The sequence below is a fragment of the Chiloscyllium punctatum genome, chromosome 1 (assembly GCF_047496795.1).
Source record: "Chiloscyllium punctatum isolate Juve2018m chromosome 1, sChiPun1.3, whole genome shotgun sequence".
NCBI classification, from domain to species: domain Eukaryota; kingdom Metazoa; phylum Chordata; class Chondrichthyes; order Orectolobiformes; family Hemiscylliidae; genus Chiloscyllium; species Chiloscyllium punctatum.
Window position 1 is genome coordinate 106,387,467 of NC_092739.1, and position 16,868 is coordinate 106,404,334.

At 42.5% G+C, this 16,868-nt stretch overlaps 1 protein-coding gene across 4 annotated transcripts in view; it reads right to left on the minus strand.

Moving 5' to 3' along the window:
• The window catches only part of epg5 (ectopic P-granules autophagy protein 5 homolog (C. elegans)), a 147,783-nt gene that overhangs the window by 61,328 nt on the left and 69,587 nt on the right, over positions 1-16,868 (minus strand). For all 4 annotated transcript variants that reach the window (XM_072571781.1, XM_072571786.1, XM_072571774.1 and 1 more), the window contains 3 exons: positions 13,761-13,958; positions 12,546-12,656; positions 10,656-10,778 (listed from right to left, as the gene is read on the minus strand). In XM_072571781.1, the coding sequence (XP_072427882.1) occupies positions 10,656-10,778; positions 12,546-12,656; positions 13,761-13,958 (432 nt within the window). The remainder of the gene's footprint in view (positions 1-10,655; positions 10,779-12,545; positions 12,657-13,760; positions 13,959-16,868) is intronic.

Genomic DNA, 16,868 nt, shown 5'->3' on the forward strand with positions numbered 1-16,868 from the left:
AATGAAATGATGGTGCAGGAGACAGGGCTTTAATGAAGCATGCAGGTACAGTAGGTAGTGAAGGCAACAAATGATATGTTGGCCTTCATGGTAAGTGGGTGAGAGTACAGCAGCAGATATCATGTTGCAATTGTACAGGGCCTTAGTGAGACCACATTTGGAGTACTGTATGCAGTTCTGGTCTCCCTATTTGTGAAGGGAGAGAGCGCAACAAGTCTAAGTACAATGGTAATATCATGCAACATGGTAGAGGGTATCCTCAGTGTGAAGACAGATATCAGATGCACCTACAGGAGGCAGACTGGGCAGCATGAGATCTGGTTATGGACAGAGTGCAACAAAGGTTTACCAGAGTGATCCCAAAGATGGCAGGACTGACACATGAAAAGACAGTAGACTGGTTAGGATTATCTTCACTACAATTTATAAGAATGAGGAGACAGGTAATCTTTCAGAAACTAAAAAATTATAACAGTACGAGACAGGGAAAATATAGGAAGGATGTTTGCGATGACTAAGAAGTCCAGAACCAGGGTCACAGTTTAAGAATATGGGGTAGGCTATTTACGAATGAAATGTGGATGAATTTCTTCAGAGACAGTTGGTATTGCTGAGGCACTATATGAATAACTTGCTTCTGTCTTTACCAAGAAAGCAGATGTTATTCAGACCATTGAGACAGGAAAAGGAATCTCAGTTAATCAAGTTCAAAATTGTTAAGGAAGATATTTATTAATGACTTGGATGAGGGGATTGAAGGATGGGTCAGCAAGTTTGCAGACGACACAAAGGTTGGAGATGTCATTGACAGTACAGAGGGCTGTTGTAGGCTGCAGCGGGACATTGACAGGATGCAGAGATGGGCCGAGAGGTGGCAGATGGAGTTCAACCTGGATAAATGAGAGGTGATGCATTTTGGAAGGTCGAATTTGAAAGCTGAGTACAGGATTAAGGATAGGATTATTGGCAGTGTGGAGGAACAGAGGGATCTTGGTGTGCAAGTACATAGATCCCTTAAAATGACCACCCAAGTGGACAGGGTTGTTAAGAAAGCATATGGTGTTTTGGCTTTCATTAACAGGGGGATTGAGTTTAAGAGTCGTGAGATCTTGTTGCAGCTCTATAAAACTTTGGTTAGACCGCACTTGGAATACTACGTCCAGTACTGGTCGCCCTATTATAGGAAAGATGTGGATGCTTTGGAGAGGGTTCAGAGGAGGTTTACCAGGATGCTGCCTGGACTGGAGGGCTTATCTTATGAAGAGAGGTTGACTGAGCTTGGACATTTTTCATTGGAGAAAAGGAGGAGGAGAGGGGACCTAAATGAGGTATACAAGATAATGAGAGGCATAGATAGAGTCGATAGCCAGAGACTATTTCCCAGGGCAGAAATGACTAACACAAGGGGTCATAGTTTTAAGCTGGTTGGAGGAAAGTATAGAGGGGATGTCAGAGGCGGGTTCTTTACACAGAGAGTTGAGAGAGCATGGAATGCATTGCCAGCAGCAGTTGTGGAAGCAAGGTCATTGGGGACATTTAAGAGACTACTGGACATGCACATGGTCACAGAAATTTGAGGGCGCATACATGAGGATCAGTGGTCGGCACAACATCATGGGCTGAAGGGCCTGTTCTGTGCTGTACTGTTCTATGTTCTATATACTGAATATGTTGTCAACTTAAGAGTTGACAAGGCAACAGGACCAAGTGACAGTCATTCTCAGGTGTTGAAGGATGTGAAAGTACCAAGTGCGGAGATAGAGGCCGTGATGTTTCAGTTTTCCCTGGATTCAGCAGCGGAACCAGAAATGCATACATTAAGCTCTGTTGCAAGGAAAAGCTCAGCAATTACAGTCCAGACAATTTAGCTTTTGTAATGGGCTAACTTTTATAAACAATAATTTAGACAGATGTACAGCAAAAAGCTATGGAATAAAAAGGACAGTGGCAACAGAAATACAAACTGGCTGGATAAAAAACAAAGTAATATTTCACATACTTTTCAGTTTGGAACAAAATTTGTCATGGAGTACTCCTGGGGTTGGTATTGGGATCCTTGCCTGTCCTAACATATATCAATTATCTACACATGGAGTACAAAGGATAGTTTGTCAAATTTAGAATGATAAAATATTTGGGAAAATTATAAACTGTGACGTCCACAATGTAGAACTTCAAAACAATATTCATGAGTTTGAGGAGTAGATGGATAGCTGGCAGACATAATTTAATGTTGAGAAGTGAGAGGCAACACATTTTGCTGCAAAAAACAAATAGACTTGGGTGTACATGTGCCTAAATCAATAAAAGATAGCAGGAGATATAGAGAGTGCAGTTAATAAAGTATACAGTATCTTAGGCTTTATTAATAGAGGCATTCAGTATAAGAGTAAGGAGGCTATGCCATGTGCACAATGGGAGACCAGTGAGACCTCAACTGCAGTATTACGTACAATTCTGTGCGGCACGTGTCAGGATGATGTGAATGCACTGGAGAACGTGCAGGAGAGCTTTATAAGAATGGTAAGTTGAGAATCTGAAAAGAGTTTGGCAAAGTTGGGACTGCTTTACTCGAAGAGGAGAAATCCAAGGGAAGATTTTGTTTTCATTTATTCTTGGTATCTGGGCAAGATAGCCCAGCACTTATTACCCATTCCCAGTTGTCTGTGAGAAGATGCTGATAAGTTTCCTGCTTTAACTGCTTAAGTCTATGATAAGACCATCAGATATATGAGCAGAATTGGGCCATTGGACCTATCAAGTTTTCTCTGCCATTCAAATATGGCTGATATGTCTCTCAAACCCATTCTCCTTCGTTCTCCCTGTAATTTTTAATCTGCTTTAAGCAAGAATCTAACGTTCTTAAATACCCTCAATGACTTGGCCTGCACAGTCCTCTGTGGCAATAGGTTCTACAGGTTCACCATCCCTTAACTAAAGAAATTCCTCTTCAACTCAGTTCTGAACTGTTGTCCCTTCATTCTGAGGCTTCAATAAGGTGCCCCTTATCCTTCTTAACTCCATTGGGTACAGACCCAGAATCTTTAATTGTTCCTCACATGACATGCTCTTCATCCCTTGGCTCATTCTTGGATACATCCTTTGGAACCCCTCCAAAAGCAAGACATCCTTTTTTAGATACAGGGCCCAAAACTGCTCATTATATTCCGAATATAATCTGACCACAGCCATATACTGCCTTAGCAGTAAATCGTTATTCTTGCATTCAAGCCATTTGGAAACTAATGTTAACTTTACATTTGATTTTCTAACTGCCATGTAAACCTGCATGTTAACCTTAAGAGAGTCCTGAACTAGGATGTCTAAGTCCCTTTGTGCTTCAGATTTCTGAAGCCTTTCCCCATTTAGAAAAGAACCTATGCCTATATTCTTGCTACCAAAGTGTATAACATCACACTTTCTCACATTGTATCCCATCTGCCACTTCTTTGCCCACTCCCCTGTCCAGGTTCATCTGCAACCTCCCTGACTCAAAACTACTTGTCCCTCCACCTGTGTGTCATCTGCAAACTTAGCAACACCATCCTCAGTTCCTTTATCCATATCATTCATGTACCACATGAAGAGTTATGGTTCCAATATGGGGCTCTGCAGAACTCCATGAGTCACTGGTTGCTATTCTGAAAAAGACTCCTTTATCCCCACTTTCTGCCTGTCAGCCAATCCTCTATTCATGCCAGTATCTTGTCTCTAACAGTATGGGCTCTTATTTTATTTAGCAGCCTCCTCTGCAGCACCTTGTCAAAGGCCTTCTGGAAATTCAAACAGATCATAGGATTTCCTGTGTCTAACTTGTTCATTACCAGCAGGCTCAGATTAAAGGTAGGGAGGAGGGACTTGGGGGAGGGGCATTGCAAATGCGATAGGTGGAAGGAGGTCAAGGTGAGATGTTCTCTGAAACGTTCTGCAAGTAGGTGGCCTGTCTCTCCAATATCGAGGAGACCAACCAACTCAACCACCCCGTGGCTCAACACTTCAACTCCCCCTCCCACTCCACCAAGGACATCCAGGTCCTTGGAGTCCTCCATCGCCAGACCATAACAACACGACGGTTGGAGGAAGAGCGCCTCATCTTCTGCCTAGGAACCCTCTAACCACAAGGGATGAACTCCAATTTCTCCAGTTTCCTAATTTCCCCTTCCCCCACCTTGTCTCAGTCAAATCCCTCAAACTCAGCACCGCCTTCCTAACCTGCAATCTTCTTCCTGACCTCTCCGCCCCCACCCCACTCCGGCCTATCACCCCCACCTTGTCCTCCTTCCACCTATTGCATTTCCAATGCCCCTCCCCCAAGTCCCTCCTCCCTACCTTTTATCTTAGCCTGCTGGACACACTTTCCTCACTCCCAAAGAAGGGTTTATGCCCGAAACGTTGATTCTCCTGTTCCTTGGATGCTGCCTGACCTGCTGCGCTTTTCCAGCAACACATTTTCAGCGCAGGATTCCTAGCCCCTAACCTGCGTTTGTAGCCAAAGTACTTACAGAGGTAGTTCAGTTCAGTTTCTCGTCAATGGTAACCCCAGAACATTGATTGTGGAGGAATCTAGTGATGGTAGTACCATCGGGTGTTAATGAGGGATGGTTAGATTCTCTTTTATTATTAATGGCCATTGCCTAGCGCTTGTGTGAATGTTAGTTGTGATCAGTCAACTCAAACCTGGTTCTTCTTCCAAGTCTTGCTGCATCTGAACATGGACTGCAACAGTATGAGGAGTCCAGAATAGTGCTGAACATATTGTAGTCATCAGCGAACATCCCCACTTTTGCTCTTGTGATAGATGGAGGTAACTAATGAAGCAGCTGAAGATAGTTGGGCATACAATATTACCCTGAGGAACTACTGAACAGATGTTCTGGAGAGATTCTCAACCTCCAACAACCACAACCATCTTCCTTTGTGCCAAGTGTGACACCAACCAGCAGATAGCTTTCCTCTGACTCCCACTGACTCAAGTTTTGCTGGGATTCCTTGATGCTACATTTGGTCAAATATAGCATTGATTAGTTCACCTGACGAATTCAGCTCTTTGACTGAAGCTTTCAAAATCTTGAGGGGGCTGTTTCTACCCGTAAAAGAATCAAGAATGGAAGGGCACAAATGTATTTAAATATGAAAGAAGTGAGTGAGATGTGAGAAAAAAACTCTTTCACCGAGCAAATGGTTCTCATTTGGAATGCACTGCCTGGAAATACAGCGGATAGAGGTTCAAGAAGGCATTAGACAATTATTTGAAAATAAACAATGCATAGGGTTATGGAGAGGACTAGGAGACTGCCACTAAATCATAATGTTCATTTGGAGAGCCATTACAGATACAATGGGCTGAATGGCCTCATTTTGCATTGCAACAGTTGTGTGGGACACTGGGTTCAATTGCTGCAGAAATGCTGATTATCTTGTCTGTTTAACATTCCATATCTTCCCACTTAGACCTGTTCATGGGTGGCCTCCTAAATCTTGGAACTGGTTACAAAAGACATTGTATGAACCCACAAATAATGCAAAACTCAAGGGTCCCAACCTTTATTTGTTGTGGAATGTGTCTTTTAAAGAAATCATGTGAGCTGATTTCAAATGGTCAATTAAATGACCTAAAATGCACGAATGACTCAAATAAGTGTTGACAGCTCTATTTTTTCTTTATTCTTTCACAGGATATGGCATCACTGGCAAAGTAGCACCAGTTTCCCATCCCTAATTATCTGAGAGACGATTGAAATGAATCTACTTTGTCAACTGTTGCAGAGTCACGCACAGTGCTCTAGAATTCTGATCCAGTGACAGTGATCCCAAGGTAGGATGGTGCACGGCTTGCACGGGAATTTAACAAATGGTGATCCTATGCATCTGCTACCCTTTGTCCTTCTCGGTGGTAGAGATTGTGGGTTTAGAAGATGCTGAAGTAGCTGAACTGATTTACTGAAAATCATCCTGTCTACAGCACACACTGTAGTCACTGTGTGTTGATAGTGAATTATGTTAAATATTTAAGATGGCAGATGGGGTTCCAATCAAGTAGAGGTTGTCCAGGACATCACAGAATTATTATCGTGCAGAAAGAGGCCGTTCGGCTCATCATACCTACACATGATCAATTTTGTTGAGTGTTGATGGAGCTTACTTATTCAGGCAGGTGAAGAGTATTTCATCATACTGTTGAATTGTGGCTTGCATGTTTTGGGTAGATTTTAAGGTGTCAAGAGATGAGGTGTCTGCCTCAGAGCTTCTGACATGTTCTTGCAGCCACAGTATTTGTATGGCTAGTCCAGTTCAGTGTCTGGTCAATGTAACCCAAAAGACAGCATTGGTGCGAATCACTGGTGGTAATATGATTAAAAGTCAAGAAATGATGATTCTTGTTTGTTGTAGATGGTCATTGTGAAGGTGTGTGACATGAATGTGACCTGCCACTTACTCATTTATGCCTGAATATTGTCCAGGTCTTACTACATATGTAAACTGATGCTTCAGTATTTGAGGAGACATAAATGGAATACTGTGCAATCATCCGTAAACACCCACAGTTAAGACCTATTGAAGAAGGGAAGGTAATTGAAGATAACTGGACCTTGGCACAATCCCAGAGAACTCCTGCTACTATGACTTGGAGCTGAGATAAAAGAAGTAAAAACAATAACTGCAGATGCTGGAAACCAAATTCTGGATTAGTGGTGCTGGAAGAGCACAGCAGTTCAGGCAGCATCCAACGAGCAGTGGAATTGACGTTTCGGGCAAGAACCCTTCATCAGGAATAAAGGCAGTGAGCCTGAAGCGTGGAGAGATAAGCTAGAGGAGGGTGGGGGTGGGGAGAGAGTAGCATAGAGTACAATGGGTGAGTGGGGGAGGAGATGAAGGTGATAGGTCAGGGAGGGGAGGGTGGAGCGGATAGGTGGAAAAGGAGCTAGGCAGGTAGGACAAGTCCGGACAAGTCAAGGGGACAGGGCTGAACTGGAAGTTTGAAACTAGGATGAGGTGGGGGAAGGGGAAATGAGGAAGCTGTTGAAGTCCACATTGATGCCCTGGGGGTGAAGTATTCCGAGGTGGAAGATGAGGCTTTCTTCCTCCAGGCGTCTGGTGGTAAGGGAGCGGCAGTGAAGGAGGCCCAGGACCTCCATGTCCTCGACAGAGTGGGAGGGGGAGTTGAAATGTTGGGCCACGGGGCGGTTTGGTTGATTGGTGCGGGTGTCTCGGAGATGTTCTCTAAAGCGCTCTGCTAGGAGGCACCCAGTCTCCCCAATGTAGAGGAGATCACATCGGGAGCAACGGATACAATAAATGATATTAGTGGATGTGCAGGTAAAACTTTGATGGATGTGGAAGGTTCCTTTAGGGCCTTGGATAGAGGTGAGGGAGGAGGTGTGGGCACAGGTTTTACAGTTCCTGCGGTGGCAGGGGAAAGTGCCAGAATGGGAGGGTGGACCTGACCAGGTAGTCACGGAGAGAACGGTCTTTGCGGAAGGCGGAAAGGGGTGGGGAGGGAAATACATCCCTGGTGGTGGGGTCTTTTTGGAGGTGGCGGAAATGTCGGCGGATGATTTGGTTTATGCGAAGGTTTGTCGGGTGGAAGGTGAGCACCAGGGGCGTTCTGTCCTTGTTACGGTTGGAGGGGTGGGGTCTGAGGGCGGAGGTGCGGGATGTGGACGAGATGCGTTGGAGGGCATCTTTAACCACGTGGGAAGGGAAATTGCGGTCTCTAAAGAAGGAGGCCATTTGGTGTGTTCTATGGTGGAACTGGTCCTCCTGGGAGCAGATACGGCGGAGGCGGAGAAATTGGGAATACGGGATGGCATTTTTGCAAGAGATAGGGTGGGAAGAGTTGTAATCCAGGTAGCTGTGGGAGTCGGTGGGTTTGTAAAAAATGTCAGTGTCAAGTCGGTCGTCACTAATGGAGATGGAGAGGTCCAGGAAGGGGAGTGAGGTGTCAGAGAAGGTCCAGATAAATTTAAGGTCAGGGTGGAATATGTTGGTGAAGTTGATGAATTACTCAACCTCCTTGCGGGAGCACGAGGTGGCGCCAATGCAGTCATCAATGTAGCGGAAGAGGGGGTGGGGAGTGGTGTCGGTGTAATTACGGAAGATCAACTGTTCTACATAGCCAACAAAGAGATAGGCATAGCTGGGGCCCAAATGTGTGCCCATGGCTACCCCTTTGGTCTGGAGGAAGTGGGAGGATTCAAAGGAGAAATTGTTAAGGGTGAGGACCAGTTCAGCCAATCGAATGAGTGTGTCAGTGGAAGGGTACTGTTGGGGACGTCTGGAGAGGAAAAAATGGAGGGCATGGAGGCCCTGGTCATGGCGGATGGAGGTGTAGAGGGATTGGATATCCATGGTGAAGATGAGGCGTTGGGGGCTGGGGAAACGGAAGTCTTGGAGGAGGTGGAGGGCGTGGGTGGTGTCTCAAACGTATGTGGGGGGTTTCTGGACTGGGGGGATAGGACAGTGTCAAGGTAGGTTGAGATGAGTTCAGTGGGGCAGGAGCATGCTGAGACAATGGGTCAGCCAGGGTGGTCAGGCTTGTGGATCTTGGGAAGGAGATAGAACCGGGCAGTGCGGGGTTCCCGGACTATGAGGTTGGAAGCTGTGGGTGGGAGATCTCCTGAGGTGATGAGGTTCTTGGAGCTGAGATAACTGGCCTCCAACAACCATAGCCATCTTACTTTGTGCTATGCATGATTAATCAGAGGAGGGGTTTCCCCAATTCCAACTGACTTCAGTTTTGCTCCCAATTGTCTTGATGGCACATTTTCTCCGCTGAGCCTTGATGTCACTCTCACCTTACCTCGAGTTCAGTGTTTTTGGTTTGCATTTGTTCAAGGCGATAATGAAGTCAAGAACTAGGTGACTCTGGCTGAATCCAAACTGAATGTCAGTGAACAAGTTATTACTGATTAAAAACCAGGTAACACCTCTATTGATAACACTTTTCATCACTACACTGGTGATCAAGAATAGACTGACAGTGCAGTAATTGACTGGATTGCATTTGTCCTGCTTTTATGGATAGGACATACCTGGGTAATACCTCAGACTTTTGGGTTATATCAGCGTTGGAGTTGTACTGGAAGAACTTGGCTAGGGGAGTGGCATGTCTTAGAACATAAATCTTTGGTGCTACATTTGAAATATATCTGGACTCAGCCTTTGCACCATCCAGTGCCTTCAGCTGTGTTTTATCACAGACTGAATGAAATTGGCTGAATACTGGCACCTGTACACTGGGGCCTGCCAGAAAGTCAATCACTTATGATCGGCTAACAGCCACCACGTCCTTAGCCCAGCACTTCAAAAATTAGCTACCGCACATTACAGAACATAGAAAACATCAGTACAGGAACAGGTCTTTCAGACTCCATATCTATGCCGACCATGATGCTATTCTAAAATAAATCCATCTGCCTGCCCATGGTCCAGATCCCTCTATTCCCTACATGTTCTCATTCTGTCTAAATGCCTCTTAAACCTTGCTATTGTATCTACTTCTACCACCTTCCCTGACAACATGTTTGAGGCACCTACCATTCTCTGTGTAAAAAACTTGCCTTTGTTAAACTTTCCTCTCTCACCTTAATTCTCTGCCCCCTAGTAACTGACATTTCCAACCTGGGAAATAGACTCTGATTATAATCTCTATCCAAGCCTCTCATCATTCAATATACTTTTATCAGGTCACTCCCTCAGCCTCTAACACTTGCAAAAACAATCCAGGTTTGTCCAACCTCTCCTTATAGCTAATATACACCAAACCAGGCAACAACCTGGCAAATCTCTTTTGCACCCTCTCCAAAACCTCCATATACTTCCTATGGCGTGGGGACCACAATTGCATACAATACTCTAAATGTGGCCTAACAAAGTCTGATATAGCTCCAACACAATTTGCCAAATGTTATATTCAAACCCCTGATTGATGAATGTAAGCATGCTATATGCTTTTTTTTACAACTTATCTACTTGTGTTGCCAATTTCAGGGAGCTACAGACTTTCAAGATCTCTCTGCATATCAAAGTTCGTAACAGTTCTGCCTCATTGACAGAAGAGATCCCAAATAGGGTTCTGAAAACCATTACTAGACACACCCTCCCCCATACTCCCAACACAGTTTGGTTGGGATGCCTGGTATTCTGATCCATAACAGCCATCTTTCCTCTCACTGTGATGTTTGTAAATATATTAGATTTTACAACAACCTTCTTTAATTAAGTACACTGTAATCCAAATAAATTACAAGAGACAAACAAAAAAGGCATCAAATTCCTATCCCGCTGATCACCAGAAGCAGAAACAATTCCAGGTGAGGATGAAAGAAATGCTGTTAGAAGGGCAGCCAATACTGGTATATTTGGCAATTGTAAATGATAAAAGCACGAAATTTATCAATAACCAAATTCACCAATAAAAGTACTTTCCAGTTATCATATTTTATGAAATCATCCTGTTTGGACATGTTATGACACACACCACCATGGTACGTGGGACTTGAATCTGGAACTTCTGTGCCACAATACACATAAAGTCAACAGATTTTGGCTAAATTGAACGCATTCACATAAATTAGTCTTCATACTCAATTAGACTGGTCAAGACACGATAAATCGCATTATACACAATTAGCTTACGTAGAGTTAATACATACCCTTAAGGCTTGATCTGGAGTAACTGATGGTTTACTGATTAATTCAAATTCCACATATCTACGGAGCTGAGAATCTTCTTCGAAGATTGCCTCCATGTTAAATATGATCCAGGAGAACCACACCTATTTAGAAGACGTTGGTAAAGCATTGTGATACTGAACAGATATCTAACCTCAGTAATTCAGAAAATGAGACTTTTTTTTTGCTTTGGTACAATAGCCTCTACGTGCATTCGATGCTTAAAAAACAATGAATGCACAAGTACCCAGTTTTCTCACTCATCCTAAATGTTAAACATCAACAAGTCATTACACTTTAGAAGAACTCTGCCAAGCATTTATCCAATACCTCCTTTCACAGTAATTTCGACTTCAATTGCTGCACTGCTGGAGGCAAGACATTCTCACAGTTCCCATTTTAAAGTCACCCATTGTGTTACATCTGTGTTGTATTACTGTTCGTTTTTGCCTTATGGCACCTGGGGCAGAGATGGAACTATTACTTGATGGCAGAAATTTTCTTTATAAATGTAGACATTGTTAAAGAATGGTCGATCACATTATTATAGTTTGTTCATATAGTTGTAAAGGTTGATAGAAAAACATGTGGAAGTTAATGGTCTGATCAGTAGGGAGCAGAGGGCTCTTGTGGAGCAGTTGCAGTCTTCCTACCTAAAAGCCAGGAAGAACTGGGTTCAAATCCAACCTTGTCCAGAGGTGTGTAATAACATCTCTGAATAGATTGATTACAAAGATCTCCATCAGGTTTTGGGTCCTCTTCAGGACCCTACACCTGGATCAGGAGGCCCACGTTCAAGTGTCACCTGCTCCAGAGGTAAAAACATCTGAATAGAAAACTAGGTTAAATAAAAAAAAAACAAATAGGGAACAGAGGACTCTTGTGATTCAGTATTATTTTTCTTACCTCTGAGCCAGGGGGGCCCAAGTTCATGTCCCATCTGCTCCAAAGGTGTGTAATAACATCTCTGAACAGGCTGGTAAGAAAATATCACAAAAAGGAAGTAGCAGGGATGCCAATTGAGGTGAGGATGATTAGACTGGGCAAGTTTATAAACTCTCTCCATGAAGACCTGTATCTTGGTTTCTTTCCTGGCTGTGTTGGTGCAAACACCATCTCCAAGTTGTGCAAAGAATGTGCACGTGCTCTGACATCACAGAAGTGAAGAATGTGAACACACAGAATCAATGGACATGTAGGTGGTACCAGAAGTATGAATAATAGAATTCAGAACCCAGAAGTCTGAATCACTTCAATCCCACATTGATGTTGAGTGATGGGGGTCAGAGGGAAGTAGGTGGGAGGGGCAAGAGGAGAAACACACATCAGCAGCCTGTGACATCAATCATCCAGGATGGGCAGTGGTTGGATGGCCGAACAGGCAAGTGGCGAGAAACAGCAGATAGGTTGAGTGTTGTTGAGCTGCAAATGGGGAATTTTCCATCACATCCTTGACTTGTGCCATGTAGATGATCGACAGGATTAGGGGAGTCAGTTGGTGATCTATTTACTGAAGGATTCTCTACCTCTGGCTGGTTCGTGTTGCTACTGTATTGATAAGGCTAGACAAGTTCAGTTTCTGGTCAAATGTAACCCTTGGATGTAGTTAATGGAAGATACAGTGATAACAATGCCATCGAATGTAACGGGCAATGGCTATATTCTCTCTTGTTGGACATGATCATTGCTTGGTACTTGTGTGACGCAAATGTTGCTTGTCACTTGTCAGCCCAAAGCCCAATATACAAGTTATTAAAAATATTTAAAGCAGGCTGTCTTGTTAGTGATGTGATTAGAATTTTAATATATCTAATATATATATATGTACGTGTGTGTGTGTGTGTGCACATGTCGTATAGAAAAGGATTTACCTCAGTTGAAGTGGCACTGCCTTCAATAAATGATGGAGTCAAGTTGCCAGCTAACATCCAGCTCATGAATGAAGTGAACAATCCACGATCACCATGGTATCCAAGGGCACTCTAAACGTTTTATGCAAATAAGAATACCTTTTTAGATATTTATAAGAAACAATACATCATATAACTGGATTTATACAACTGTAACAGGCTTCACTATCATAAATAAGAATTGTAAATGAGGAAACAAATTTATACCTTATATGGACAGTCCTAAATAAATAATTAATTTTAATACTGTGCCTTTTTTGCAATATAAAATGTAAATATGTGTTAAATGTTTTTAAATGAAAATTCTTCGCTAGTTTATGGTTTAAGTTCTCTTACTGAACAGTGATAAATGAAGAAAGTTTTTTAAATGATATTTGGCTACTCTTTCATCTGCATGAAACCACGTGTATTCCATTTACTGGATTAGTGGTGCTGGAAGAGCACAGCAGTTCAGGCAGCATCCAACGAGCAGCGAAATCGACGTTTCGGGCAAAAGCCCTTCATCAGGAATAAAGGCAGTGAGCCTGAAGCATGGAGAGATAAGCTAGAGGAGGGTGGGGGTGGGGAGAGAGTGGCATAAGAGTACAATGGGTGAGTGGGGGAGGAGATGAAGGTGATAGGTCAAGGAGGAGAGGGTGGAGTGGATAGGTGGAAAAGAAGATAGGCAGGTCGGACAAGTCAAGGAGACAGTAACTGAGCTGGAAGTTTGAAACTAGGGTGAGGTGGGGGAAGGGGAAATGAGGAAGCTGTTGAAGTCCACATTGATGCCCTGGGGTTGAAGTGTTCCGAGGCGGAAGATGAGGCGTTCTTCCTCCAGGCGTCTGGTGGTGAGGGAGCGGCGGTGAAGGAGGCCCAGGACCTCCATGTCCTCGGCAGATTGGGAGGGGGAGTCCCCCACTCACCCATTGTACTCTATGCTACTCTCTCCCCACCCCCACCCTCCTCTAGCTTATCTCTCCATGCTTCAGGCTCACTGCCTTTATTCTTGATGAAGGGCTTTTGCCCGAAACGTCGATTTCGCTGCTCGTTGGATGCTGCCTGAACTGCTGTGCTCTTCCAGCACCACTAATCCAGTATTTGGTTTTCAGCATCTGCAGTCATTGTTTTTACCATATGTATTCCATGTTCAGCTGTACTAACAGTTTTTTGGCTAGTTTGAAGGTTTTTGCAAGATACCTTGTGCAGTTGATAAAGGGACTTTTGCAAACAGTCTTCCTGTTGATAAAGAAATGCCACCTTACAAAGGTTATTCATCAAATACAAAACACTTCTGTCTTTGTGCCAAAGTTGTTGGCTTGTCAAGACCTGAGTCCAAAATTCCAGAACAGCAGCTGCTCCAACTCTGTCAGGTTTATTGTTTTCTGAGATGTGAGTCTGTAAACATGAAAGGCAGTTAATTGATTTTTACAGCATCATATCCAAATGCATTAACTATTATACTTATGTGAACATAAAAAGCAGTTCTCTGAAATACATCATATAAATGTCTTTCATGACCACTACACATGCTAAATCACTTCATGCCGATTAAGCACTTTTGAATAATCATTATAACAACATAAGCAGCTTGGAGACCAATTTTTGCAGAGCAAATTCCAGCCATGTGATAAAGGTCACGTAATCTGTTTTGTATTGCAAAATGAGGAATAAATATTATCCATGACACTAGGGATAGCTGCCCCATTCTTCTTTGAACGAGTATCAAGATATCTGTTATATCCATCTGAGAAGGCAGACCAGTCTACTGTTGAATCTCTCATCTGAAAGACATTACTTCCCTATTGCATCAGTACTGTACTAGAGTGTCAGCCTCGATCTTTGTGCTCATGTCCTGAAGTGAGACTTGAATTCATACCCTTCTCAATCAAACAGAATGTGCTACCACGTGAGCCATGACTGCACTTTTACTTGAACATTATCTAGCATTCTTTGTAATACTCAATTTTGACACCATCTTATGGAGAACATACAGAAAAAAAACTTGACATCAAAAATTATATTTTGAACCATGTGAAATCTCAGCCACCTTAAAGCTAATTCTAGGCAGTTCAAATGATATTTTTAAACCAAATGATTCTTAAAGGTCTGATCTAATTTTTTTATTTGTACACAAGATGTAGGAGTCACTCGCTGGACCAGCATTTATTACCTACCCCTACTTCCCCATTTACTGCAAGAGTCCACACTTTCAATAAATGCTCAGGGATGCCATCTGGGAAGAAGAAAAATCCAGGAATGCCTTAAAGAAAAGTCAGTTTGATCTTGTGTTGTCTAGTATATCATTATTTAATGCCAGGGAAGTATTTGCCAGCTAATGAGTATGATCTTATTTGCTAAACAATTAAGATTCTCATTATAACTTGTTACATGTGTGTTTAAAGTGATTGAAACTTAAAAGATAGACTTTTGCTTTTGGAGTCCAAATTAAGTAAATGCAAAAATTTGGAAAAACCTAATGATGCGCTGAAAAATTTAGAGATTAAGAAGCTGATTTTCAAACTGAAAATCTACTCAGAATAAAACACGAGAGGTTAGGATATTTAGAGTAAGAGGGATAAAAGTTTCATGTGGATCACATGTGAAATTATTAAGATTTGTTTATAAATTAGTACATCCAAATACAAGTATTTCTTAGAATACAGTAGTAGCAACTAGTCTAAGTGGAAAGAAACCAGACTTTGGATGGAGCTATCCCCAGAACTGAATAAATATCCTGAAGTAGCCAGATTCACCCACCTTGGCACAGTAGGATCTGTTTGCAAGAGATTAAGCAGAAATACTGTCAAAGCTGTCAGGTGACTGTAAACGTCTACGGGATATAGGCATTACTGACCAATTGACTACCCATTCCTATCTATTCTCAAAGATGATGGCAAAATTCCATCTCCTTGTTCTGCCTCAATTCATGTGGTGAATGTAGAATGCTGTTAGGGTAATAGATTACTGATCCAAGTTAGGATGGTTGTGTACCTTGGAGGAGACCTTTGAGGGAGAAAATACCCAAGGTCTTATATCTTCTTCCTCGGTGGTGCAAGCTGTAGTTTGAGAAGGTAATTAATTCTTCCATGGTTGTGGAAGTTATTAATTCTTCCATGGATTGGTAGTGTCCTTGGCCTTTTGTTACCTACTCCTCAATGCCCTCAAACTGTCTGGCTTACTGGACAACTCAGAGGGCAATAAAAGTTAACAAGATATGATGGCTCTGGAGTCAGATCCTGGCCACACCAAGGCTGACTGGCAGATGTCCTTCCCTAAAGAATAATTAGTTTACCAGACAGGATTTTATAACACTCAATGATCGTGGTCACAGTCACCATCACTGAGACTAACTTTATAATCAGATTTATGAAATGAATTTAAATTTCCCCAGCTGCCCAGGGTTTGTGTACTTCCCCAGAGGATTAGCCTAAACCTCTGGATTACTAGCCTAGTGACATTGCCATTATATCAACATCTCTCCAGTTTCTGTATTTGAGGAAGACCTGTTTCAAAGTTGCTGCAGTATATTTTGTAGCTGATACAACGTGAAGTTTATTGCAGTGTGGTGAAGGGATCTAATGCTTAAGATTGAGGAATGAGTGTTGATCAAGCCGGCTACTTTGGCCTGGCTGGAATCAAACTTTAAATGCCTTTGGAGCTGCAGTACACCAGGAAAATTGAGCATAGAAATGCTGAGCTTTTAACCTGTTGTTGTAGCCATGGCATTTCTTGTTCAAAGATATCAAATGTTTAGCTACACCAGAAATCTAACTACAAAATAGTGACTTAAGTGATTTTCCACAATGCATGTAAAATTATTCATTATTAAGTAACATCCAGCTGATATTGTGTTAACAATAGATCTTGTTCAATTGGGATAAATGCTTTATAATAGTGCAGCTGGAATAGAATCAGACATAGAAGTCAGCAGCAAGACCATCCTAAGAAAGGTGACCACAAAGATTAGTGATCTCTGGTGTGGATTTTTTCTTTCCTGACAGTTGTATAATTTGGCATAGATCAAAGTGGTTGCTCCAGCTATAGTAATGGCATCAAGCAATCAATCACACTGAAGTATTCTCTCACACACAAAACCAGGTTAACTAATCTGTTTAATCTCCACTTTAAATTTCATGGCGAGTGAAACAAATGATCAGGAAGTAGCAGTAGTATGAAAGTTGAAGGTGAAATGTCAAACATTAAAAAAAATGAATATTTAAAAACAAAATGGATAAATCTGACAATCTACAAATATAGAATTCATTTTCCACAGCCAGAGAGGTTTCTCAATGGTGATAATGAACT